Source organism: Otolemur garnettii, unplaced genomic scaffold (genome assembly GCF_000181295.1).
Source record: "Otolemur garnettii isolate 467f Iridium unplaced genomic scaffold, OtoGar3 scaffold00050, whole genome shotgun sequence".
In the NCBI taxonomy this organism is placed as follows: Eukaryota; Metazoa; Chordata; class Mammalia; order Primates; family Galagidae; genus Otolemur; species Otolemur garnettii.
In genome coordinates, this window is record NW_003852445.1 from 660,616 (window position 1) to 686,939 (window position 26,324).

A 26,324-nucleotide genomic window follows, 5' to 3' on the forward strand; every position below is an offset into this window, starting at 1 on the left:
CTCATAAATTTTCTAACCATCAAGCAGAAGACTTTGAGATGTTATGGTTAGTGAATTAGGTTATGTCTGCAGCCCCCCCCCCACCAGCCCCTTTGTCACTGGAGTCACTGCGGGCTGAAGTCTTTCTCCTCTGTGGATTTTAGATCCATAGGAATTGAAGAATTAATAAATAAAAGAAGCCTAACCAAATTCCTTGGACTTTAGGAATATCAGCCAATTGAAAGGGACGTTTCAATGTCGCTCATGCTTGCACTGCCTAACAGAAAGACAGAACAATGCTTGCTATGGTGGACAGAAAGCATCTCCAGCTGAGACAGGGTCCTGCTGGGTGGCGAGTGCAGGTGGCAAGCAATGGGTCCAGAACAGCTTCTGCACTGTGGAATAAGCCCAGTGAAGTGCTGTCACCCTGTCCCTAGTGATGACTTTCTGTTGCTATTGCTATGGCCTTTGGTGTATAGAAGGCTAAATGTCTCTTTTCTTTGGAAGATAGGAATGGACCAATGTCTTTTCACATCTAGACCACCTAAAAGGACTAATAGGAAAGAAAAAGAACCCTGAAATCCTGTGATTTACAGTAGAAGGGAATCACATGGGGCAGATACAGTCCATTGCCAATGTTGGTCATTGGCAGAGCACAAGTCTGCCTCATATCCTGCAGCAGAGCAACAATAGTCACGGGAGTCTGGGGGGACCCTCCCAAAGTAATTTTACACATACACTCTCACAGTAAATCAGTAAAGACGGCAGAGTCAAACTTTCTACCTCGAGGTCCTACACAGAGAACAATGCCAACTGCCGCAGATGCAAGGCCAGTGTACAATTATTTGCCATAAGATTATAAATGAGAAGGCTCAGGTGTGCATGTTTAAATGTCACATAGGCAATACATGACCACGGACACTTTTTTCCCTGATTAAGGAAAAAACTCAGTTGATTAAGGTTGCTGCTCTGGAGTCCTTATAATGACCTTTAAAATTTATTTATTTGTAATTGGTCCTTGGGTGGAACAAACATTTGCAGTCTAGAAAGTGTTTTGAACTTCAAATGTCATGTTATAAATCAATAGAATGAAGTCTGCTGAGTTAGTGGCTTGAAAAACAGCTCAGTTGGATTGTATCAGAATCAGACAGGAGTGTCCAGTGTTTTCTTTTTCTCTGCCATACGTAGGAAGCATAAGAGTTGTCTTGGGCCACACATTAATACACAAACACTAACAAGGGCTAATGAGCAAAAGAGAAAAAAAAGTCCATGGATACTTTTCACGATGTCTGACATCACAGATAAACCAAACAGTCCTCACATAATCTGCAGGTGACCTGCGGGCCACAGGTTGGACACCCTGAATGGTTCTCAAGGCAAGTTCTCCCACCAGTAACATTAGCATCACCTGAAAACTGGCTATGGCTAAAAATCTTCAGGTCCCACTCCAGATCTACTGAATGAGAAACTCTAGGAGTAAGGCTCAGAAATCCTGAATAAGCTTCCCAAGTGATTCTACATGCTAGAGTTCAAGAACCACTGGGTTAGATTCCGAAGTCCTGTTTTCTTCACCTAGCAGTTCTTCTCTCAAGAAGACAGCATCAAAGAGCACCATCTGTTTACAACACAGGCAGATGGCTTGCATTGAAACTGGATTCCGTCTTGGCGCCTGTGGCTCAAGCGGCTAAGGCGCCAGCCACATACACCTAAGGTGGCGGGTTCGAATCCCCAGCCCGGGCCTGCCAAACAACGATGGCTGAAACCAAAAAATGGCCAGGCGTTGTGGCGGGCGCCTGTAGTCCCAGCTACTTGGGAGGCTGAGGAAGGAGACTCGCTTGAGCCCGGGAGTTGGAGGTTGCTGTGAGTGTGATGCCATGGCACTCTACCCAGGGGTATAGCTTGAGGCTCCGTCTCAAAAAAAAGAAATTGGATTCCATTGGACCTCTTTTCTATTTGTTTGATTATTCCAATAGAGTACAGAAGGAAAGAAAAGTAGCAGGTGCTAGGATGTTAGGGTCAATACAATATTCTGATTAATAGACCACTGCCATTTATAACTGGCAAATAACATTATTAAACATTTTCTAGGCATATCTTAATAATTTTCAGATGAGTAAGAAAATGCTCCAGGATATAATAGGGCATCAAAGATACGAATATGAGTAACTGCTGGCAAAGCGCCAAGTGTTGATTAATGGTGCTGCCCAATTGACTGACGCCTTGATAAATGAGTTCATATCGCATTTCTAAACCACGGGCTCACATCATTTGTCACTCTATACATTCCTCCCTTTCCTTTCTCCCTCAGGCCACCCACTTCATAATGAATGAAGTCTACCTTCTTATAGCTCATTAAGCCATCAGTCATTCTCTGGCTCCGGATAAGCCTGCTTATTCCAGAATACCTAATCATGCACATGCTACTTTTCAAGTATATGTATACACATGCACATGGTCAGCAGTCACTCACTGCTGATTAATCCAGTGGTGAAAAACATGGGCTCAGGGCACTTGGGTGCAGAATCCCATAGGGTGTCAACTGATGGATAAAGGACTGTGTCATTTCTAATTATGACCTTGTCTCTTTTCTTCCATTGGAGTATGCAATTATAAGTACTTTTAAAATGTGTAACTATGTCATATTAAATCATATAAAATGAGAAGGACAACGGAAAGAAGTCATTCCCCTCCCTCTGAGGCTAATCTATGCTTTCCTCTGTCTTTGGCACATCCTCATTTTGTTCTGCTACTGTGCCGCCAGGACAGTAGTTTTCAACTGTTGTGCCGTGGCACACTGGTGCGCTGTGAAAAGATTTTACGTGTGCTACAAAAATTTTTAAAGATCATTAATTAAATATTTTTTGAAAGAAGTTGAAAGCACAGTAAGTACATTCTTTTTTTACGCTTTTTTTTGATCAATATAATTTAAGTGTGCCACAAAAGTTTAACCATAGGCTCAAGTGTGGTGTGAGATAAAAAAGTTGAAAGCCACTGGGGCAGGATCTGAAGAGCAGAGGTGGTTTCTCTTTCCCGAGGCCCAGCACTACCCAGTGCTGATACAGAGACAGAGTGACACTATTTCTCAAGTCACGGTGGGAGTAGAATAAATGTGTAAATATCCAGGGCTGTCATCACTGCCCGTGGCCCTTTGGAGCTGGGGAGCAACCTTGTGCTGGCACTTGCCTGACTTTTCAACTTCATTAAAGTCTGCTCTGTTGCTCACCACCCACTTTCACAGCAAGCTGTGGAATCAGCAGTGGGCAGAGAAAAATGAAGTTGGGAAGACATTTTTTTGCTAGTCTCCAAGGGGAGAACGGGTGAGATGAGGCCAGAGAGGTTGGAGAAAATTTAGCTGACAGATTTCACATAAGACTTTGGAACACTGAAGCATCTTGGCAATGTTTTTCTTTTGACTAGGTCTGAGAACACTAGTCTCCATGGTATTCTAGCTCAGTAAAGAACTTTATTAGAAGCCTTATCTAAGCTGGCCTGGTGATCTATCCTGGGGGCCTTGTGCTCCTCTTATCTGAAGTAATAAGAATCAAGTGGCAAGAAAGCACCCAAGGCTTAGCACTGTGCATTCTTAAATGAAAAGAACAGCTGTACCAAGAAAGTGTGGTCTGGGCCCTTTCTCTCTGAGAAAACTTATCCTTGAGGATCTCACAGAGCTAGAGAAAAGGGGATTGAACTTAAAGGAATTTCTATCCAGTCCAGCCATCTACTGGCAATGGTTATCAACATGTTAAGAAAATACTGGTTCTGAATAGCAAGGGTTCTTGTTTAAAATCATTTACTAGGGCACTTTTCCCTTGTTTTTAGTATTGATTAGGCCCACAATTTGGTAATTGTTGCTTCAGAATACATTGAATCATCAAGTTATTTCCAGTTAGAGACCAAGCTTGATTCAAGGCTTCTACGCGAAGCTCTTCTGTTCTATCTCATTGCCCTAGTCAGGATCACAATCTGGCTGTCAGGACCCTCCCTTCCATCCCCTAGAAACAGGTTTACCACCTGCCTTGGATTTTAGTTTATTATGGAATAGAGGGTAGAAAGCTTTTTCTGTAAAGGGCCTGATAATAAATATTTTAGGCATTGCAGGCCAGTGTTTGTTGCCTCTGCTCAACTCTGCCATTGAAGTGCTAAAGCAGCCACAGGCAATAGGTAAACTAGCAAGTGTGGTTACATTCCAATAAAACTTTATTTAAAATAGGTAGGGAGAAAAAAAAAAAAGAAAAATAGGTAAAGGGCCAGATTTGCCCTGTGGCCATAGTTGTTTAGTCCTTTTATAGAACTCAGTAAAAGAATTCTCCCTTTTGTGTAATTTTAATTCCTTCTGGAGCTTTCCTATGTCTTAACTTTCATGAACATAAACAACATACGGTCAGCATCCTTAGGAACACAGCCTCTCTGTGTACTTGAAGAGTGTAATTAGGTCACTAGTGTGAATGGGCCTCTTCTGATGCTACTCTAGAGAGGGCCTGCAAAAAAGTAGCCACATCCTAATGTTGAAAATGGGAATTGAGACCCACGGCAGACAAGAGACCATGAGGTCTTAGGGTGGAAGGGTCTTAGGGTGGAAATCAACTATATTGTCTCCTCATTTTATAGAGGAGAAAACCAAAACCTAATGATCGCAAAATCTTGGCTGTGCACATTTCTCTAATAAGATGGAGATAAACCTAGTTGCTTATTCTTCCTTAGACTCAGACTATGTAAAACAACAGTGCTGTAGGGCCACTTCTCCCTGCCTGTGTGGCTTTCCTGGCTGCTCTCTTCTCAGCACATGAAATGAGTTGATGACCTCTGTGAAAAGATACTTACTGGATCTCTCCCTGGGGGTTTTGGTGTTGAAGACTGAGAGTGGATTATAGCGGTCAAGGGTGGGCTCCAGGAATGCCACTGGTATGGCAGCTGCCAATGAGGCCAGACATTCTCCAAGGGCAGGACGTTGCCTGGAAACAAAGAAGGCCATTTAGAAGTGGTGCTATCCATATGCAAGCCCCATGCATTGGCAGGTCAGGCCTCTTACCCAGGGTGTCTCAGGTCATTTCCCCATAAATTCATCCACTGGCCATCTCTGGGTTCAGCTCATTAAGGTTTCATGCTCTTCTCCCTCCTTTCATTAGCCAATGGTGGCCCATGGTCTCGCTACTTGGAACCCAGTTCTTAACTGGCTAAGATGATATGATATACTGGGTAGCTTTGCCCATTATATCTGAGATATATATGATATCCCAGCATGTCCGAGAGCAAGTTGCGGGATCCAAACTGAGATTGATTCTTGTTCTCAAAATGCTTTGAAATCATTGGTGTAATTTCTCTGTGTCTATTCTCTGTTATGGATGGAGCCTCCATCCACTGATTGGAACAGTAGATAACAGACCAAAGCACCATGATTCTCTCAATAGATGCAGAAAAAGTTTTTGACAATATCCAACATCTTTTCATGATCAGAACACTTAAGAAATTAGGTATAGCAGGGACTTTTCTTGAACTGATAGAGGCCATTTATGCAAACCCACGCCAATATCACACTGAATAGAGTAAAATTGAAAACATTTCCACTCAGATCAGGAACCAGGCAAGGTTGCCCATTGTCTTCACTGCTTTTTAACATTGTAATGGAAGTCTTAGCCATCACAATCAGGCAAGAGAAGGCAATCAAGGGTATACAAATAGGGTCAGAGGAGATCAAACTTTCACTCTTCACAGATAATATGATTTTATACCTAGAAAACCCCAGGGACTCAACTACAAAACTCTTAGAAGTGATCAAGGAATACAGTAGCATCTCAGGATACAAAATCAATACTCACAAATCAGTAGCTTTTATATATACCAGTAATGGTCAAGCTGAAAAAATAGCCAAGGACTCTATTCCTTTTACAGTTGTGCCAAAGATGAAGAAATATTTGGGAATTTACCTAACAAAGGACATGAAAGATCTCTATAAAGAGAATTATGAAACTCTGAGAAAAGAAATAGCTGAAGATGTTAACAAATGGAAAAACATACCATGCTCATGGCTGGGTAGAATCAACATTGTTAAAATGACCATATTACCCAAAGCAATTGATAAATTTAATGCAATCCCATCAAAGCACCATCATCATACTTAAAAAACTGGAAAGAATAGTACTTCATTTTATGTGGAACCAGAAAAAACCTTGAATAGCCAAGACATTACTCAGAAATAAAAATGAATCAGGAGGAATCATGCTACCAAACTTCAAACTATACTATAAATCTATAGAGATCAAAACAGCATGGTATTGGCACAAAAATAGAGAGATAGAAGTATGGAACAGAATTGACAACCAAAAGATGAACCCAGACACTTATTGTCATTTGATCTTTGATAAGCCCATCAAAAATATAAATTGGGGGAAAGATTCCCTATTTAACAAATAGTGCTGGGAGAACTGGCTGGCAACTTGTAGAAGACTGAAACTAGACTCACACCTTTCACCATTAACAAAAATTGACTCTCACCAGATTAAAGATTTAAACTTAAGACACGAAACTATAAAGATTCTTGGAGAAAGTACAGGAGAAACACTTGAAGAAATTGGCCTGGGAGAATACTTTATGAGGAAGATCCCCCAGGCAATTGAAGCAACACCAAACTAATCAAACTAAAAAGCTTCTGCACATCCAAGAACACAGTAAGTAAAGCAAGAAGACAGTCCTTAGAATGGGAGAGGATATTTGCAGGTTATGTTTCTGACAAAGGTCTGATAACCAGAATCCACAGAGAACTCAAACCTGTTAATAAAAAAGAATAAGTAATCCCATTTCATTGTGGGCAAGGGACTTGAACAGAAGCTTCTCTAAAGAAGACAGGAACATGGCCTACAGACACATGAAAAAATGCTCATCATCTTTAATCATCAGAGAAATGAAAACCAAAACCACTTTGAGATATCATCTAACTCCAGTAAGAGTGGCTCACATAACAAAATCCCAAAACTACAGGTGTTGGTATGGATGTGGAGAAAAGGGAACACTTCTGCACTGCTGGTGGGAATGCAAGCTAATACATCCCTTTTGGAAAGAAGTATGGAGAATATTCAGGGATCTAAAAGTAGACCTGCCGTTTGATCCTGCAATTTCTCTCCTAGGTGTATATCCAAAAGACCAAAAATCACTTTCTAACAAAGATATTTGCACCAGATTGTTCACTGCAGCTCAATTCACAATAGCCAAGTCATGGAAGAAGCCCAAGTGTCCATTGACCCATGAATGGATTAATAAATTGTGATATATGTATACCATGGAATATTATACAGCCTTAAAAAAGATGGAGATTTTACCTATTTTACGTTTACATGAATGGAGCTGGAACATATCCTACTTAGTAAAGTATCTCAAGAATGAAAGAAAAAATATCCAATGTACTCAGTACTATTATGAAACCAACTTATAATCATTCACACTTTCATATGAAGAATAGATCATAACTATGGCCCAGGATGAAGGAGGGGTACGGGAGCGGAGGAGGGAGGTCAGATTGAGGGAGGGTGAATGGTGGGATCACACCTTTGGTGCATAACACAAGGGTACATGCTGGATCTATTAAGTATAGAGTATAAATGTCTTAACACAGTAATTCAGTAAATGAGATGAGGTACATATTAACCAGTGTGATGTAAACGCTCTGAATTCTATATGAAATCAGCACATTGTATTCCATAAATGCATTAATGTATACATGTTTATGATATAAAAAAAAAACAAAAAACCAACCAACAAAAAACAACAAAGCACCATCTAGACACAAGATAAAAAAATCTGGCTTGTAACAGAAACGAAACACACTGCTTGATTTAGAGGCGAGACCTCTAACACCTATTACTTTTCTTCCTTCCCTTCTATAAATACTCGAGGGTCCACCATGTAGTAAGGTCTCACTTTTAAGTCTTCCTGTGAAACAAGCAAACAAACAAAATGTAATGCTTAGGATTTCTAGTTCGCATTCTTAGTTCTCCAACTGAGAGGACTTGTGCTCGCTTGTAGGGTAACCACGCCTGTGAGTGTAAGGAAGGGGAGCCAGTAACCGGCTTCTCAAAGCAGAGCTAGGACAGCATTTCTCCCCGCTGGATCTGGGCTTAGCTTTGGGATTGTATCTTGTCTCCCATTAGTGAGACAATGAAGTGACATTGCTGGCTGGCAGTCCCCTGTGTGGGGATGGACATCTGTTGCCTTCTGATGGATGAGGACCATTGCCATCTGTCTCCCACACATCAACATTTTCTCTCCGCCACTCATGGGCATCTAATCACAGAGACACTACACACCTGCCCTGTGAGTCGCACATGTGACGTTAGCTCCCTAATATAGAGAAATGTTTTTTTCCCCCCAAATAGACCAGTAATGTGAATCCTCTGTTAGATCAGGATGCAAAGATGAGTGGAAAATGCAGACAATAGGTCTATAATTAAGAACTGCTTGGGGCTTCCAGAGTTCAGTTCCATCCCATGCCTCACTCTGCCTTCCCCTGAGGCTGATAACTCAAATTGAGCCCTGATGCTGTGCATAGGAAGCCCATGAGCAGAACCCCTGGGAGCTGAGGGTGCTGAGCTGCTCCTCAGGGGATGGGACACGATCATCATGGAGCCAACTGCCAGCTGGAGAAAGTGCACTTGGAGCCATGGGCTGATACTTGCCCCACACCTGAGATTCTGTGAAAGCAGAAAACCATCTCTTGAGGGTTCCCTGTAGCTCCCCACTGAGACCTGTTCCTAAGAGTTTGTGTAAATTGCCCGTTTCTGTGACAACAGCTGGTTCTAGCAGCACCAAAGAGTTGGAATGTCAAAGCATAGAATCTCTGAAAGTGGATCATGAACATTTACTGTGGGGGTGAAGACGAGGGGTGAGACCTTTTTTACTGAGGTGTAGGCCACATAGTCTTAACCTTTGTCCTTCCTTCTCACTGAACGCAGAGCAAAGATACAGCCCTGTGTTCTGTACAGAACCCCGAATCAGCAGTGTGATCAAATAACACATCTCTATGGACTAATCACAGGATTAGCATCAACCTGTGACTTTGCTATAACATAAAGAAACAGACGTATTTGAGTTGGATTAAAAGTGTGATCTCAACTGGTCTTGAAAGATTAGCTGCACAAGACTGTGTAGAATAGAATCAGAATCTGCAAAGGGCTAGCCTGGGGGTATGCAGAACTGCTCCTGAGATATAAGAGAATCTGCTGAACTAGAGAGAGGGAAGAGGGAGATGGTGGGTGGTTGGCAGAAAGCTGTGTATTTCTTGGAAAACCCACCTTGTCTTTATGAAAGTGACCTTTTCAATTATTTTAAAGTAAAAATGTATATCTATATTCTTTTTTTTTTTTTTTTTATGATAAGCGTCTTACTCTGTAGCCCCAGCTAGAGGGTAGTGGTTTTGCCATAGCTCAACGCAACCTCAAACTCCTCAGCTCAAGTAATCCTCCTGCCTTGGCTTCCCAGACTGCTAGGATTACAGACATGTGGCACTGGGCCTGGCCTATAGAAGGTTTTATGGCTCATTGTCTTCTTAGGCTTGGTTTTAGGGAACTAGTTGACAGCTCCTTTGGTCATAAAATATTTGAACAGATAACTTTAAAATCCAACCCCAACAAGCTACCGTAGATCACTAGGTCCTCCATCAGGCAGTCACTTCAAAGCCTTGTCCTTTTGATGAAGAGTTGATGGTTAAAATTTCCCCACCCAGGACTGCTCCAGAGGAAGAGTGGAAGCCCTTGGGCAAACAAATCCTACTGTGCTCCGTGCCTTCATGCTTCCCTGGCTCCCACTGGAGGCAGCAGTGATGGAAGACAAGACCCGGTCACCTGTGAGAGGTGAGAGCGTTCACAACACTTCTGAGGGAGGCCCTGGCCCCGCCTGTCTCCCACCCCCACCCCCTGCCTTTCCTTCTCAGCACCAGCTCTTCCCCATCACTTCCCTGCTCTGCTTTGCTCAGGATGGTGGACAGGCCCAGGAAGAGGGGCATCATTTCAACTTCAGACCTGGGTGGCCAGTCCCCTCAGTGACAACCAGGATAGCAAGCACCTCTACTCACCAAATATGAGGGTCCATGAGGGGCTGTTTTCTACTTTTTTCAGTTAACATTTTCACTGTTTATACCAATCACAGTGGCCAGGGAGGAGGAACATGTGTTTTCTCTCTTTAGTTTTGCCTCTTTGTGGAGGAGGGGGAGGACAAGGAGGACGAAGAGGATGAGAGGAGGAAGGAGATACAATTGTGACGGGGAGAGAAGTGCCACAGGGAGAGCACTGTTGAAAATTTGGGTGAAAATCAGGGAAGGCAAGGGGCAAGATCTCAAATGTGAGAGGACACTTTAGTTGGCACAGGGAAGAACCTGGGAAACAGACCCTCCCGTCTTGCCTTGGTGCCAAATTGATCCATTATTCTTCTCTTTTGCTTTCATTGAAATTAAAAGCATGATCTCATGGAAAGCAGATTTCTGGAAAGTCGGACACAAAGACAATCCTTGGGGCAAGAGACAGTTGATACGGCTCAGTTCTTCAGTGCTACACTGAGCAGGGGGAGGTGGCCCTGTCCTCTCTGATGCTAATTCCCCACTAATCTGAGTTCCCACAAACTCCCCAGCAGGGCAGTTCTAGTCTGGAGCACATGGTGATGCTAATTAGCTGCTCTGCCAAGAGAAATAAGCAAAAGTTGTGAAAAGTAAAAGCCGGAAAGCTTCCAATTAATGCTCTAGCTGTGAAATATCAGCATGAAGGACCTGGGCCCCCAGGCCTGAGCAGGGATTGAGTGAGGCAAAGGCCGAGTGTTTTAAAGCTTCTCTGTCATTACTGTCCCCCTGGGGGTGGGGCAGGTGTGGACCATTACTGTGGATCATTATCCTCCCCCTCAGGGGGGAGGGTAGGTGTGAACCAAAGCTCCATAGCAACCAAAACGGCTCCTGGATGAGTTTATCACTAGACATGAAAACTCTTTTTGGGGGGAAGTCTCAGTTCTTACTACCTGGTCGGGTACTCTTCACATAATAGGTATTTGGTCAATGATGACAGATGAGAGAGCATTCAGTTTGCAGGTTGGTTTTTGTTACTTCCTAATATGATAAGTAGGAAATAATATCATAATACGATAAGAAAGTGTCCCTTTCTCAGTTTTATTTCCATGGATCTGGATTTTGCCTCTTCACTGTCTATTGTTAGGAATACTAGGCTAAAATGAACTCATCACAGTAAGTAACAATGCCTTGCACATAAATGGTGCTTTGCCATTTTGAAAGTTCCTTCATGCATATTCCAGAGGACATTAAAAAGCAGGGAATTACATGTAGCAGAGAGGCAGAAAAAGCACAGTGAGCGCAGGGCAGGACACAGGTATTGATAGCAGTATTGTGACCCTAGGGGTTCAGGGAACATATGCAATGTCTGATCAGAAATAATTGGTCAAGGAGAGCCAAGCAGGGTGGAAGGAATGGAGATCTCTGAAGTGTGAAGTGGAAAGTACAGTTTTCAGGTGAAATAAAACTGAGAGTCGGGTGGCACCTGTAGCTCAAAGGAGTAGGGTGCTGCCCCATATACCAGAAGTGGCAGGTTCAAACCCAGCCCCAGCCAAAAACTGCAAAACAAACAAACAAAAAAAAACCCAAAAAAACTGAGAGTCAGTATTTAATGTTACTACCAGGGTCCATTGTTTTCTTCACTGATCTCCATGAAATGCTCTTTCAATTAATCAAGACATCTCCATGTTAGAGAATGCAAATATTCTGCAATATTAAATTCACAATGATGCTATTACCCTCCCTGACATTTTTATCTGAAAACTCTACTTGTCAATGGCATTCTCAATGTTATCTCAGTTAGAAAATATTCCAGAAGAAATGTCTCCACTCTGTTTCAATGGCTTTCCCCATGAGAGTTAACCCTACCACCAAGGTACATCCATCAGGCACATTCCAGGTATAACTGGGAACCAAATAGTTCCTGTTTCCCTCACATTCCTACAGACATTCATTAGTCAAGGAAACTTTAGCAAAAGGTGGTGGAGAAATGAGTTTATTGCCCTTTTCTCCCTACAACTCAAACAAAAGAAGAAAAAAATTAGAAAGAAATCTGGATCTTTGCTGAAATTAGAAAATGTATGATAACTTCAAACTATAAACCAAATTATGGACAAAATCAAGTGGGGATACTGAAATGGAAGGATCCTTTCCAGAGCTGGAAGAAAGCACAGAAATCTCTGGCAGTAACAGTGGGAATGTGACCTGGACTCCTGGCCTGGAGAAACCACTGAAGGTGAGGGGAGTGGAAGACTGGGAAGTAATCTGTTTTGAAGCTGCTGACCTGATTCTCTAAGGAGAGGATGAAGAAACATCAAATCACTAAGCAAAAGACCTATGGGTATAGGATTCACTGACAGCTTTGCCAACCTCTCACCTGGGCCAGCCTTTCACTTGGGAGAGGACATCAGAGGCTGAGTGTTGGTACATTGCCAGGGCTAAAGACGTGCTGATTTAGTGAGACTTAGTTCTCAGCAAGCTTCTAAGATGTGAAGCTGCCTGCTGTTTCTTCCCCTTTCATTCCTTTGCACTTTAACACACACACACACACACACACACACACACCCCTCTCCATTCTCGAGAACTAGCAGTGAAGCTAATAACGAAGAAAGAGATGAGAAATATAGCCCAGGAAAAATTATTCAGAAAAAAGAACAGAAGAAAAACAGTAGAGGAAGCCTTGGCTAAGGGACTTCTACAAACCTTCACTTCTACCAATGCGGAATACAAAACACTGGTGAAACTGGGTGGCGCCTGTGGCTCAGTGGGTAGGGCACCGGCCCCATACACTGAGGGTGCTGGGTTTGATCCTGGCCCTGGCCAAACTGCAACAAAAAAATAGCCGGGTGCTGTGGTGGGTGCCTGTAGTCCCAGCTACTCAGGAGGCTGAGGCAAAAGAATTACCTAAGCCTGAAGAGCTAGAGGTTGCTGTGAGCTGTGATGCTACAGCACTCTACCAAGGGTGACAAAGTGAGACTCTGTCTCTAAAAAACAAACAAACATAGGTGAAATAGTCACAGTGCCACAGGTACACAATAAATCTGGCAGGAGCACATAAATAAAGGATAAAAAGTTATATGAAGGGCAGTCTTTTTCTGGTGTGACATTTCAGAATTGACCTTTTTCCCCCCATGAGAATACATAAGCTTTACACAAAATTATCCAAAGAAAAACACACACATATGAGTGGATGTACACATACTCATACAGCCAGAGAATAAGAAAAGATACTAAGGAAATATTTACCAATGCTCACTGGAAGAAATGAGCTAAAAAAACCTTCCCTAAGTGAAATTCATCATTCGTTAAAAAAAAATTATTGATTTTCCTATTGATTTGGTATAAAATATGGTTTAAACTTTTGCCTGCTCAGTTCTTATTCCCAAATGACAAATCTATTTATCCCTATTTTACATAAAATGATAAGGAAAACTAGACAATTATGAGGACTTAAAATCATAATCAAAACAAATTTAGTCCTCAGTTCCTCAACTAATTTCTTGAACTCTTAGGAGCTATTTAGAAGCTGATGATGAAGAAAAAGGCATTTCTTAAACATGTTTTGGTCTCTAGTACCACTAGTCCTTAATTCTTAAAGGGGCTGCTGATTTTCCTTTTTTGCTTCATTGAAAAATTGCAGTTTGAATATATGCGAGTTTCGACATGAAACAAGGGTTTATTGTTTGCTTGATAAAAACATCATAAGCTGAACTAGCACACGGAACGCAGATATCAAGGGATGTTTAGATTAGGAATTTTAAGCAAAGATTGAATTCTTTCCAGTTTGTTTGAAAAAGCAAAAAAGAAGACGAAATTCTTTCAAGGGTAAGGTTAAGCCCAGAGCTTTGTTAATACTGTTTATCCTTCCAATCTTCCCCGTGGATTAAACAGAACAACAGCACATGGCATTTGATGCTGAAAAGGAAGGGGTTGCCAAAGGGCTCCACTGTGACGGGCAGATCAGAGAGGCAGAGCTAGACCTGGAACGTCTCTGCAAATAAGCTCGTTCAGATTATTGACTAGTGTTTCTGCTACCAAAGCTTGCACTTGTTTAAAACTCTAGTAATCTGACAGCCGAGGCTGGCAAAGGTCCAAGGTGGCATCACATAGAAACTCATTAAACACTAAAGCAACTGCCTCCTCTCCCCTGAGCTTCTCAGCCTTTCACCGCAGGAATTCTAGAAGCTATTTGGAAGCTGTGATTCTGAAGAAATAGAGACATCTTCAACATTTTTTGGTTACGAGCGCATGATTTAGCTTGGCTGTATTGCTCCTCCAGCCACACACATCCACCAGCTACCTGCACAGAAGCCGCAAATCTCAGTCGCCGTGTCCCTCTTCCTTACATCGCCATACACACTTCATCACTGAGGCCCAAGCCCGCCATTCCCTGTCACCAAACCTTTTTGGTTTTGCTGGATTGCAAAGATGTTATTAACTGTGAAGTGTTTAAAAGACTGTAAGTAACATCTTTGGAACCTAAATGTGTGAGCTCCTTTGGTTCACTAATTACCTTTCAACATAGATGTTCTTTCCTGTCCCAAGGGAGTAGAGGCTGCACAGTATGTGGTAGCATGAAATCTGCACGTCGTTCACTGAAACAAAGAAGAGACGTCACTGTCGCTCATCAGTCTCCCATGTGGAAAGGGTCGGTGAAGAGAGAAAAGGCATAGGTGTGAGCAAAAAAATTGCTCCTAACTGGCAACAGAGCTGGTTTGCTAGTTGTTGAATGAGGGGAGAAAACAGAAAGACAAACGTCCTCCATCCTGCCATCCTGGTGGTTCCTTTGTGGGGCTTACGATGGGGATCATATGGCTTCGCAGGGAATGCAATCATTTGATCAGTGAGTCCTTCCGTCATGGATTTTTTTTTCCCAATAGAGGGAGGCATTTTAGTTAGATTTTATCCAGTGCAGTCTTTGCTTCCTTTGGAAGGAAGAATGCAGACAACCTGAGGCTGGAATGAAACTCTTGCTCCTTTCCTAAACAGATACGCTCAACAACTTGATCTTCTTCAGAGACAGGGCAAAATCGCTTACGTCTGCCTCTCCCAAGTTCTCTGCTGGGTGCTTGTCAAAAAGCAGTTCAATGAGACTGTGATTTTATTATGTTTCCTAGGGGAAGGGAATGCTTTGCTAAGGACCTTGTAAAGTTTAATCTGCAGGTTACAGGTCACTAGCCATGTCTGGAAATTGTACCAAGGCTGGGACTACTTTAATATCGTCAGGACTAATTTCATGTTCCATTTTTCAACCGAGGAACTATGATGTTTCCATGACACAAGATAATGAGTTTGGATGTTACTCCGATACTGACCAGACAGAAATAACTAATTTTCAGTTATTCAGGGATATGGAAGACATAGGCTTTGTTATCAATAACTGGTTATGTTATATCACGTAGTGACATTTAAAGGGTGACATTGAAGCTTTGTGTCAAATACGTGCACCTAAGGGCTGGACATAGTGCTGAGTGCCAATTAAAATGACACTGACCAACTTAGGTTTTCTTCTGGGGACTTGGACAATGAAATGTTAGTATCTTTCCTTTGCTCCTGATATCCAATAAATAAATTGAGGCTTCTTACCAAGAACAATGATATCCGAAAAACCTTGGGAGCAAACATGCATCTCCCACTGTATTCCTCAGGTAAGTTCAAGTTCAGTGAGGGCACAAGCTGAGAGCTAGGCTAGCAGGTCAGAAATTATAGTCCAGAACAACAGTGGGAAAGGATTAAATGTTATATACTCAAATGAGGAAATTTCTTCCCCTCTGAGAGCTATCACTTCATTTTTTTTTAATTAGAGAAGAAAAATGTGTGGTTAGCTGGCCCTAACCCTACTCCCTCACCCACAGACCCCAAACTCTCTTCAACTCCCAAGCCAACCTGACCCCAACCATTACCCAAAGCCAGGCCCTAACCCTCACTCAAGGGTCCCAAACCCTATTCATCCCCCAGGACTGCCTGACTGTAATTATCACCCAAAGCTGGGCCCTAACCACAGCTTTCACCCAAGGGCCCCAAATTCTTTTCAGCTCCGAGGCCTGCATGACTTCAACCATCTCCCAAAGGTGGACCCCAACCCTATCCCTCACCCAAGGGTCCTAAACTCTCTTAATCCCTCCTGGGTTTACCTGACCATGAAATCACCCGAGGGTGGGCCCTAACACGAGCTCTCATCTGAGGGCCCCAAACCATCTTCACCCCCGAGTCTGCCTGACCGTAACTATCACTCATAGCTGGGCCCTAACTCTCACCCTCACCTGAGGGCTGTAAACCCCTTTTATCCCTCACACCCACCTGACTTCCACCATCACCCAAAGCTGGGCCCTAAGCCAAGAATCACTGAAGGGCCCTAAACCCTCTTCACCCCCAGGCCTGCCCGACCGTAATTCTCCCCCTAAGGTAGCCCTAACCCTAGCTGTCACCCAAGGTCCCCTCACCCTTTTCACCCTCCCCACTTGCCTCGAGGTCAGGGTAGTGAACGTGTCCCACACCTCTATCTGTGGCCATGTGTACTTAAATCCACTACTGATAGCAGGGGGACTCACAGAGCAGGTCCACCCCAAACTGATGCTGAGCGACGTGCTCGAAGGTGGACGTGAGGATGGGGAGCAGAGCCACCGTGGTGTAGTTAATATTCTGCGAAACGCCTTTCATCTGTGTCCTGGAATGGGTGAACTTCCCGAGCTTCAGGTTTTCCGAAGTCTTCTGCAAATCTTCAGCAGCGTTTTCAAAGAATGCTCGTAAGCCAGCCTTCACCAGCTCTGAGCCCGACTTCATGACGGTCCTGCGAGTGAACAGTGTTCAATACCAGAGGTGTAATCTGAACATTTGGCTGACCCTGTATCTGAGACTGCTGACCCTGTATCTGAGACTCGCACTGCAATCCAGGCATACGTTTAACACTCCAATCACCCAACGACACTGTATCAGGAGAAGTGGACAGATGGTTAACATCCAGGCTAGTGACTGACAAGGGCACTTACTCAGTGTGAGAGATTCATTTCTCAGCTCTTCAGGAAATGTAAGAAACAATTTAGAATGAAACTGACATTGGTGACCCAGTGGCCTGTAGAAAGCTGTGGCTGGCTAGTTTTCTGTAAATAGCCAATTAAAAGGAGAGAGGGAGGTGAGCTTTTCTTGAAGCTCACTGTGGGATAAACAACTTTTATAAGGACTAGCTAGAAACGTGACTCATGCTGATGTAGGACTGCTTATAAAGAAAGAGAAACGGTAAACAAATAAGTCAACTGTGGCTTAGCTGTTACTTGCAGGAATTGATGTCCTAGGTTGGACAAGGGGAGAGAAAAGGGACAGCCAGCTTAATCAGACCACTGGAACAGCAACACTGAAATGGGTCCTGTGAGGATGGAGATTAGCTGTGGGCACCTGAGGCTTTCCCCCCAAACTACATTGTTTTATAAAACTTAGAATCGGAACAAAACCTACAAGCCCTCTATCATTTTCCATATTTCTATGTTATTCAGAATATTGTGACAGTCTTGCCTCCAGGACAGATGCTTTATATCTGTAGCATTTTGCTGATAATCATCCCACCGTAGTAAGGACAATAAAAACAGGGAAATGCAAATTAGTGGGGCTGACCCTGGTCTTGGAAGTATTCACACTTCTGAACTTTCTAGGGGCAGGTTCTGTCAGAAATGATCAGTACACAGATTGACCTGCATGTTTTAAGAAGCTGGACTCTCTCCCAGAGGATTTCTATGTTTCAGGCAGTAAAGCTTCCTCATGCCAATTGCAAGTGGCTTCCGGAGCCTGGGATGCCTGGGTCTGACTTTGTGCTATCCGAGTATCTCCACAACACGTTTATTTCTCTTGAAGCTCCTAAAATTCCTTTTAATGGTGCTTAACCTTTGCTTTTGGTATCCATTTGTAGTTCATTGTGGATTTTCATCCTTGGGCCACTCTTTTAGGTTGCTGCCTTTCTTTTGCACTGGGTCTTGAGAGGTGTGTCTTCCTCCCAACAAGAGGCCTTCTTTTTTTTTTTTAAGACAGAGTCTCACTCAGTTGCCCTTGGTTGAGTGCCATGGCATCATAGCTCACAGGAACCTCAACCTCTTTGGGCTCAAGTGATCCTCTTGCTTAAGCCTCTTGAGTAGCTGGGACTATAGATGCCGGCCACAACATCTAGCTATCTTTAGAGACAGGGTCTCGCTCTTGCTCAGGCTGGTCTCAAACTCGTGAACTCAAGCAATCCATCCACCTTGGCCTCCCATAGTGCTAGGATTAAAGGCGTGAGCCTCAGTACCCGACCAATGGGCCTTCTTAATTAGTGTGGTAACGATAGCTCCTTTTCCGTTCTTTTTAGTACACCTCTGTTTTTCATCTCATTATTTACCCGTTGTTATCAGAATATATGCATTCTTTTTAAGATTTCCTCCCAGAGCCCCAGGCCATGGGGCTCAGACCTATCTTTGTCTCTGAGACTTTTGAAACCAGATCTACCTGCATTTCCCACCGTGGTCACTTGAATTCCATGTACCCTCTCTCATCTCTCCCAGGATGCCTGTAGTCTCACCACCCCTTTTTGTGGAGAAGTTGGTTTGAAGTGCCCTCTGCCAAGGAAGGTATTCTGTTTTCTGAAAGAGGAATTTCTCAGCAAGAGGGGACAAGAATTGATCAGGTGCTCATCCGGGGCGTTCCGTCTGTGCCGTGACAGCAGCTCTGTGTCACATGGATTGAGACACCGAGAGCTGACTTCTAGGGTCAGACTCATCCAAACCCTACCTTATCTACTCTGCAGTACAATAATTCGTGAGAGGAGGGGTCAGAGATGGAATCAGGAGAAACTACTGGGAAAAAATTGGGCAGACTTACCTTGTGTCAAGTGTCTGAGCTAAGATGTGAAGACAGCTCACCATGGTAGTAGAGTCACTCCCTAGAATAAAAGGTATCACCTATGACTCCCCAGACTACTCAGTTTGCCTTTAAAATGTGATATTTTCCACATGTACAAACCAGAGCCCAGCATAATTAACCACCAATACACAAGGTCCCAGCCCCATGTTTGGGGCCAACGCATTGATCTCCAGCCCGACAGCCTCGGCTTCCCGATGGATGTCAGAGGCAGAGCCTAAAACATTCATTGGTGTGGGAAATATATGCAGTTAAGGGGGGAGAGAGGTCATTGGTCATGCTTTGGATCAATTTTCTACGGCAAATTTAGGTGATACGTTAGTCCCAAAGCTCGGGTTGTCTGAAGGAGCCACAAACAAAGGCAGAATGTGAGTTCAGGATAATGACAGCCAGGGGTGCAGACTTCAGCAACACCTCCCTTCACTTACCAAAGAGGGAAATCCTGTGTCTAACAAGAGCAGCAAGTTTGCAGAACAGGCTGAAGCAGAAAAGAAGGCAATTCAGAAAGTCACAGAGATTCGAGCACTAATCATTTGTACCCTGGCCCCGTCCCCAACGCTGTGAAACAGAGAACAGAAATTGGCACTCTGGGAAGACACACTGAGTTCCTCTCACAGAATCCTCAGGATTCTGGACCACTCTCAGGAGAATGCATGCTTCACACTGTCTTGGTGGTGGAGAATCATGAAAAGTACATCGCAGGCAGCTCCACCCTTACTAAAAACAATCCCTCTTCCAACTATTATGGCATTTTTTAGTGACTGTGTGCAAACTATCCCATGGTATGGAGCATCATATGTTGAAATGTTCATATGCCTGATATTCAGGAATAAACAAAGATTATAAAAGGAAGCATGATTTTTCTATCACTGCAATGGATTGCAAACCATTCTGTAGCCTTTGACCGGGGTTGTGAGGCTTCAGTTGGGATAAGAGCCAGAAGTTGGGATTGGAAAAATGTTAAAGGTTCAAGTATGAGAAGAGATTGTATTAAATGAACATTTAAAACATGTGTATTTTCTGTCTCCAGGCCTGACTGGGTTGCTGTCCTAGCTGCACCCTTAGAAACCAGGAAAGCCCATGTGAGATGCGTTTGTGTTTTTGACCCCCTCCATGCTGTCACCCATATTTTCCACTGTGGAGCTCCTTGAGGTTTGCCTGTAACTGGCTCTCCACAGTGTGCAGGTAGAAAGGAACCCCCAAATGTCCCTGAACACACTGCTGCTGGAGCCCACCTGGGGACGTGTTGGCCACCAGGAGACCTGCGTTGCTGACGCTCTTTGGATGAGATCCCTCAGAACTCTGCCATTATTTGACATTGGCATGGATAGGGAAGAACTTTGCAATCCCTTTGGAAAGCAGTAGAACAGAAAGAGGGAAAATAGAATCAAGTCCACCTGTGCAGGCCGTGGGCTTCCCTGCTGAGATGGAGCTGAAGTCATTATGGGTCTCTCCCAGGGTCAGGGGCTCCCTGTCCCACTTGGAAGTCCTCGACAGGCCAACTCAGAAGCTGAAAGGGTAGATCCTGAGTGCCAGAGGGAACTGAAATTTGCTCATTCTTAAATAGTTTTCAGTGAATGTCCTGGGTCCTTCAGGGTAGTCTACTGGACAATCACAACGAAATTCCTCCATCACTGGTTATCTGGTCAGGGGAAGTAAGTTGGAACCCCTGACCTCAAGAGAACGTGTAATAAGTTAACCAAAATTTGGCAGCCAGCCAGGGCAAAATTAAGTATCCACTGCCGCTTCTTTTTCTTTTCTCATGGTGTTTGTGATTTCAGAGATGTGTACAAGATGTCAACTCCGGGAGCTGGGAGAGGGGCACAGCCCTGAGGCTCTGTTGCTTGGCCATCTTGGTGACGCTCCTTCACTGCTCTGTGTGTTAGCTTTCCCATTACAAACAGAGAGTAATCAATCAGACGGCTAAGTTTTCAGAATTAGGGGTGGATATGCTAGGAAATTTTGGGCAAAAATGCTTCTAAGTGGACGTTCTGTATGAAAACAAAATAATGTTTTTCTATCTAATCAAGAGAGTCCAGTTGTTTGATCCTAATACTGACCCAGATCTCTTCACTGTCAGGCGTGTTTTGTCAGGCATCTCAGGCCCCGGACCTGAAATTTTCAAAGGCTCCTGCTTGCTGCCTCTGGAGTGACAGCATTGTCCTTAGCCTAGGGTTATGAGAGGCCTGAGTCCCCCAGTACCTTTCCTCCATCTTGGAATGGAAAGGCAGTACGTTAAAGGAACCCCAAGGAGAGTGTGGGACCCATGGGTGAGCAGCATCAGAGAGGGTGGGGAGCAACAGAGAAGGGGGCCAACAAGTGGAGTCTGGCAACGGGAACTCATCCACAGCAAACACAAACCGCTTCTGTGGGAGGGCGGCAAGCACAGTGATGGATCTGAAAGCTATTTGCAAGGCTGATCAGCTCTACGTTGAATTCCAGCTGCGACAAATGGTGCCTGGTTGAACAAATGTTACATTTCCATGAATTAATAATCTAAGAAAAACAGATGAAGAAAACAGGCACGTCTGCCCTCTGTTGGAATATCTGAGCATCACACTCTGCCCATGCCTCCCCTAGTGTCAAACAAAATAATGCTGGTGGCACATCCTGAAAATGTTTAGGTGATTTGGGGGCAGTACGTGATTCTAAGGGTATCTCATTTTGATAGCATGGAGTTTTCCTGTCTTTTTTTTTTTTTTTGGCCAGGGCTGGGTTTGAACCCTCCACTTCTGGCATATGTGGCCGGAGCCCTACTCCTTTGAGCCACAGGTGCCATCCAAGTTTTCCTGTCTTCAATGAGAAAAATAATTACCCTACAGAATGAACAGCATTAGATGTGGAGAGAGGGGACTGGGCTTTCATTCTTGGCCTAACTTACAACTTGGGTCGCTTTGGACATAGGAGAGAACCTGACTAAATCTCAGTTTCTTCATCTGCAAAATGCAGATTGACAATACACACAGGCGGTTCTCAGAATTTAAAACAAGGTGATGTATCACAATGATATGAAGACAAATGGGCGGTGACTCTCACATATGGAGCCCAGTGCTCCACCCTGCCAGCTGGTTAATAAACGTCAGCTGAATATTAAAATCGAGCATCTTCTCAAAGGTGGTGACATTTCATGTCCGGCCCCTTCCTAAGTATCATGTACACTGTTCACTGTCAATAGATGCTAGGGAAAGAGTTGAGAGCCCCCTATCATTTCAGTCCCTGACCCTGTGCTATTTAGAATTCTACCCCCTTCCTTGTGCTAAATTAATCAAACAGAGAACCCAAGGCAGGGGAATCATTGTGTAGCCTGATCATGAGGCATCTCTCTGTTCTCATGCTACTGACAAGTTACGCCTAATAGAATGAGTCAGGGGGTCTGGTGCTTTTGGTGGAAAAACGTTTCCCTATTAGGGAATTTCAATCGAATTATATTGTCCTAGATTTTAAATTTCAGATCATCCATGCTAGCACTTACCAAACCTGATTCTTTAAAAACATTTTTAAGGTTAAGCCTGATAAGAATGGGATTGAAATCAGTGTCCACTGTTTGTTCTCAGTATTGTGTGTTTGCTTTTCCCAAGCCTCGGTGTGATCTTCGTCTGCTCCTAAATGTTGTTCAGGATGGATGCTGACTTGGGTATACAAATCTTTCCCAAGCTCAACTGACACTCCCAAACAGTGCCCTTCTCTTAGTTGCTAAAATAATACGGATATGAATGTAATTTCTTTCCAAACCAAGATGATAACCAACATCCCTCAGCTGCCAATCATCAGGCTGAGCTTCATCTCCCTAAAAAACTCGCCGTTTATCCCCAAGAACTTGGTGTTTTAAATAAATGGCATCAGCACCATGACCTTCTCCTCCCCTGCAGACTCACCTGGCCACCATTTCTTTCTCCTTGTGAGAGGCGTACCCGCTGCTGCTGAGGGGCTTCAGAGGGGATGACAGGAAGTAGAGGCGGTGATTGGTGAAGTATTGATCGACCAGTGGGAGGAGGACCTGGGAAACCCATCATAAATAAACGTCTGGGAAGCTAGCCAAAGCCCTTCCTTTGGTTCATTTAAAAAAGGCTATTATCAGTAAGCAAAATGCCTGTGCATGCCGGCCCCCGAATTTTCAGAAAATTCTACCCTTTGGGTCCCACTTTCTATCGCATTTTCTTTTCCTATGTCTCAAACCAGAGGCCTGGGGGATATGTGAGAGGAGAGGGCCATCAACTAAGGGTCCAAAGAAAAGTGCGTGCAGCCCCGAGTCAGCCTTGGCAGCGAGCTCTGCGGGACACCCACAGGCAGAAGTGGCTTCTGGAGCACTGCATTCGACAGCTGCACTGGACGCCTGGCCTACCATCATTAGCCGCAGGCCTTCTGTCTGTTTCTCAGAGCAAAGCCACGCACGGCCTTCCGGGCCTTCAGTCCTCTGCATACGGCTGCATGGCGGAGACTGCTCACTGACACCCGAATTTATTTCCCCTTGTTTTTAGCAATAGAACACTCTGGGTTTTGGCTGGGCAGAAGGCCACCCAGCTAAAACCAGCTAGAGTATACAGTACCCAAGGTTCCTTGAAGCTCGATGAAGCTGAAAGAACTAAGTTCTAGCCACTGGGACAGAACTTTAAAAAAGCAGCAGCCTCTCCTCCCGTCCCCTTTTCCCTTCTCACAGATGCAGTGCAGGTGAGCCTACCTGGACCACCCTGACACAAACCAGCTCCAGAGATGGTGGAGCAACCAGGGAGGGTAAACCTGGGTCCCTGGGGCTGAACAGGCTGCCTACGCCCTCCGACTACCCACCCACCTTGGGATGGGTCCACCCAGAGAAATATGCATTCATCTCACCAAAGCTATCAAGTTTTAGATATCTTTGTTGGATCTGCTTATCCTGTACCCTAAATAGCAGAGATCCTAAGAGGAAAGCACTTTGATTAAGTTCAGAAAGTCACTTACTTTGGCAAAGAATTTGATCTCTTGGTCATGGGGAGACTTTTCCGTTTTCCCACTGCCGACAATGGCTTCTACAGAGACACAGGCAATACAAAATTGGCCAGAGTTAAAAAACAAACAAACAACTCTCCCCCGAGCCCAGCACTTTAGAAACAGAGCAACAGGGCCATAAAAAGGCTGTTTGATTTTGCAGAATCTTATATATATGTAACAAAGTACTATACAATTGTACTGATTAGTTATTTCTTATATTAATTCTCTAAGCTGTTTCACTGCCCCTTTCTCTACGTACGCAACGAGAAAGCAGCTTCAGAGAGTCACAAAGCAAAACAATGGGAAAGTTCAAATAGGATGTGTCTTATGAAAAAGATGACAAAGGTTTGTTGCAATCCAGTAAGGAAGCTAAGGACTAAGTTAATTTTTTTTAAAGGGGGAGGAAATCTTAGCTGCTCTTCTTCCCAAGCCCCTCAAATCATAAACAAATCTTGAACCGTTATGATATGAAAGGATCCTTCTTCCACAGGGAATATCAAGTTCTTTTGTGACATTTCACAATGATACCTACCCAAGTGGGCAATAAACTCTTGAGCAGAATCAACGTATTTCAGGATCTTCTTCAAAAACTTATAGGCAAATCTCTTTTCCATGGAGGAGGCGTCCAGCTCCATATCCTTCATACCTCTAGGTTGGAAGTGGATGAACCCCAGGAAGTAACAGAGATAACCATGTGACTTTGGTGCATTATCAGCCTGACCAGTGTTGAATTTAATTTCTAAATGTTAATGGTTATTCTGGCCTAGGGAAATGACGCATCATTTGACTGATTTCCCCTGCACTTGGAACCTGCCGGGGTAAGCACGTGATACCTGTTCTATAATAATTTCCAAAAGGATTTGTCAGAAAGGCCTTTATATAACAAACATTGAGATGGAGGTAAGTCAGAGGAGATAATAAAAATCCCTGCTCTCTGGAAGGGGTACATAGTAGATATAGTAAAGAAACATAAACAAAATATAAATTACATGGAATGACAGAATTTAATAAAATTTGTGAAAAAAAGAAAAATTAAAGCATATTGAAAAGGCCCAGGAGTGGAGGAACAAGGGTTTGCAGATGTAGTATTAAGTGGGGTCATCAGGGTTGGTTAGTCTTACTGGGAGACTGACATTGGAGTAAAGGCATGAAGGAGCGAGACATGTGGACTTCTGGGGAATGAGCTTTGCAGGCACAGGGAACAGGCAGTGCAAAGATCCTGGGGCAGGAGCATGCATGTGGCGGAGAGGCCAGTGAGGATGGAATAGGAGCACAGTCAGAGGGGTGTGGGGTAAGAAGTGAAGCAAATTATTTAGGGCCCTGCAGGCCACACTTAGAACTTTGCTGTTGCTCTGAGATGGGAAACTATTGGAAGTTTTGAATAGAGCAGTGACATGATAAGATTTACCTTATAATAGAATTGCTCTGGTTGCTATGTTTAAATTGACCATGGGGAGGGAAGCAAGGGTGGAAGCAGAGAGTTGGGTAGGAAGCTATTTCATCAAGGATGGTGATAGCATGAGGGGTCGAGAAGGGGCTAGATTCTGGATATATTTTAAAGGTAGAACCACCAGGATTTCCTGAAGGATTGATGTGGGTTGGGAGAAAAAGGAAGAGTCCAGGGTTTTGACTTGAGTGATGCCTCAGGTCTGAGGCAAGGAGTTCTCCCTGGAGGAGGGACCTTGCCTGATCACCTCCATGTCCCAGTGCCTACCACAGGGACCTGCAGCTGGCAAATTATAGCTCCGGATATTTCTGCTGAATTCAATTATCTTTCTCCTTGCTTCTCCTATTTCTTTGACTTCCTTTTTAGTTATAGTAAAGGGAATTTTTCATTCCTGTGAACAAGTTATTTATCAGCAAATCACACTACACATTCATCTTGGTGTTAAGAACAGGATTAAAATGATGATGGGAGTCTTTCTCGAACGCTTCCTCGGAGGCTGTCTCCTGCTGCCTGACCTTTTCTGTTCGACCATACAGCAAATAAGTCTTGTTATTTTTTCATATGAGATACAATAGAAATATTTGTACAGATTTTTATTTATTTTTCTTTTTGCCATTCAGTGGCAAAAATTCTGTAGGAAACTAAAAGGAAACAACGGTAGCTTGCTCAGCAAACATTTCTCTGAGGAGGGACGGCTGAGGCACAAGAGGAACACTAGCTTGTTCATCCCACAAAGGACCCCAGGAAGCGTGATCCTATGTGGCAGAGCCCATCCCTGATATTTCACCAGGGAGAAAACAGATCTACCTTTAAGACTCAGGCAGCTGGGCTCAGTGGGCAGGGCGCTGGCCCCACATACCAAGGGTGGCGGGTTTGAACCCAGCCCCAGCCAAACTGCAACAAAAAAAAATAGCTGGGTGTTGTGGTGGGCATCTGTTGTCCCAGCTACTCAGTAGGCTGAGGCAAGAGAATCGCCTAAGCCCTGGAGCTGGAGGTTGCTGTGAGCTGTGACAC

At 43.9% G+C, this 26,324-nt stretch overlaps 1 protein-coding gene across 1 annotated transcript in view; it reads right to left on the reverse strand.

Annotated features, from left to right (window-relative positions):
• The window catches only part of RYR3 (ryanodine receptor 3), a 362,708-nt gene that overhangs the window by 74,345 nt on the left and 262,039 nt on the right, over positions 1-26,324 (reverse strand). The window contains exons 58-65 of the mRNA XM_012806300.1: positions 24,396-24,511; positions 23,834-23,901; positions 22,771-22,892; positions 19,324-19,373; positions 18,857-18,917; positions 16,567-16,805; positions 14,529-14,610; positions 4,801-4,931 (exon numbers count right to left, since the gene is read on the reverse strand). Of these exons, the coding sequence (XP_012661754.1) occupies positions 4,801-4,931; positions 14,529-14,610; positions 16,567-16,805; positions 18,857-18,917; positions 19,324-19,373; positions 22,771-22,892; positions 23,834-23,901; positions 24,396-24,511 (869 nt within the window). The remainder of the gene's footprint in view (positions 1-4,800; positions 4,932-14,528; positions 14,611-16,566; positions 16,806-18,856; positions 18,918-19,323; positions 19,374-22,770; positions 22,893-23,833; positions 23,902-24,395; positions 24,512-26,324) is intronic.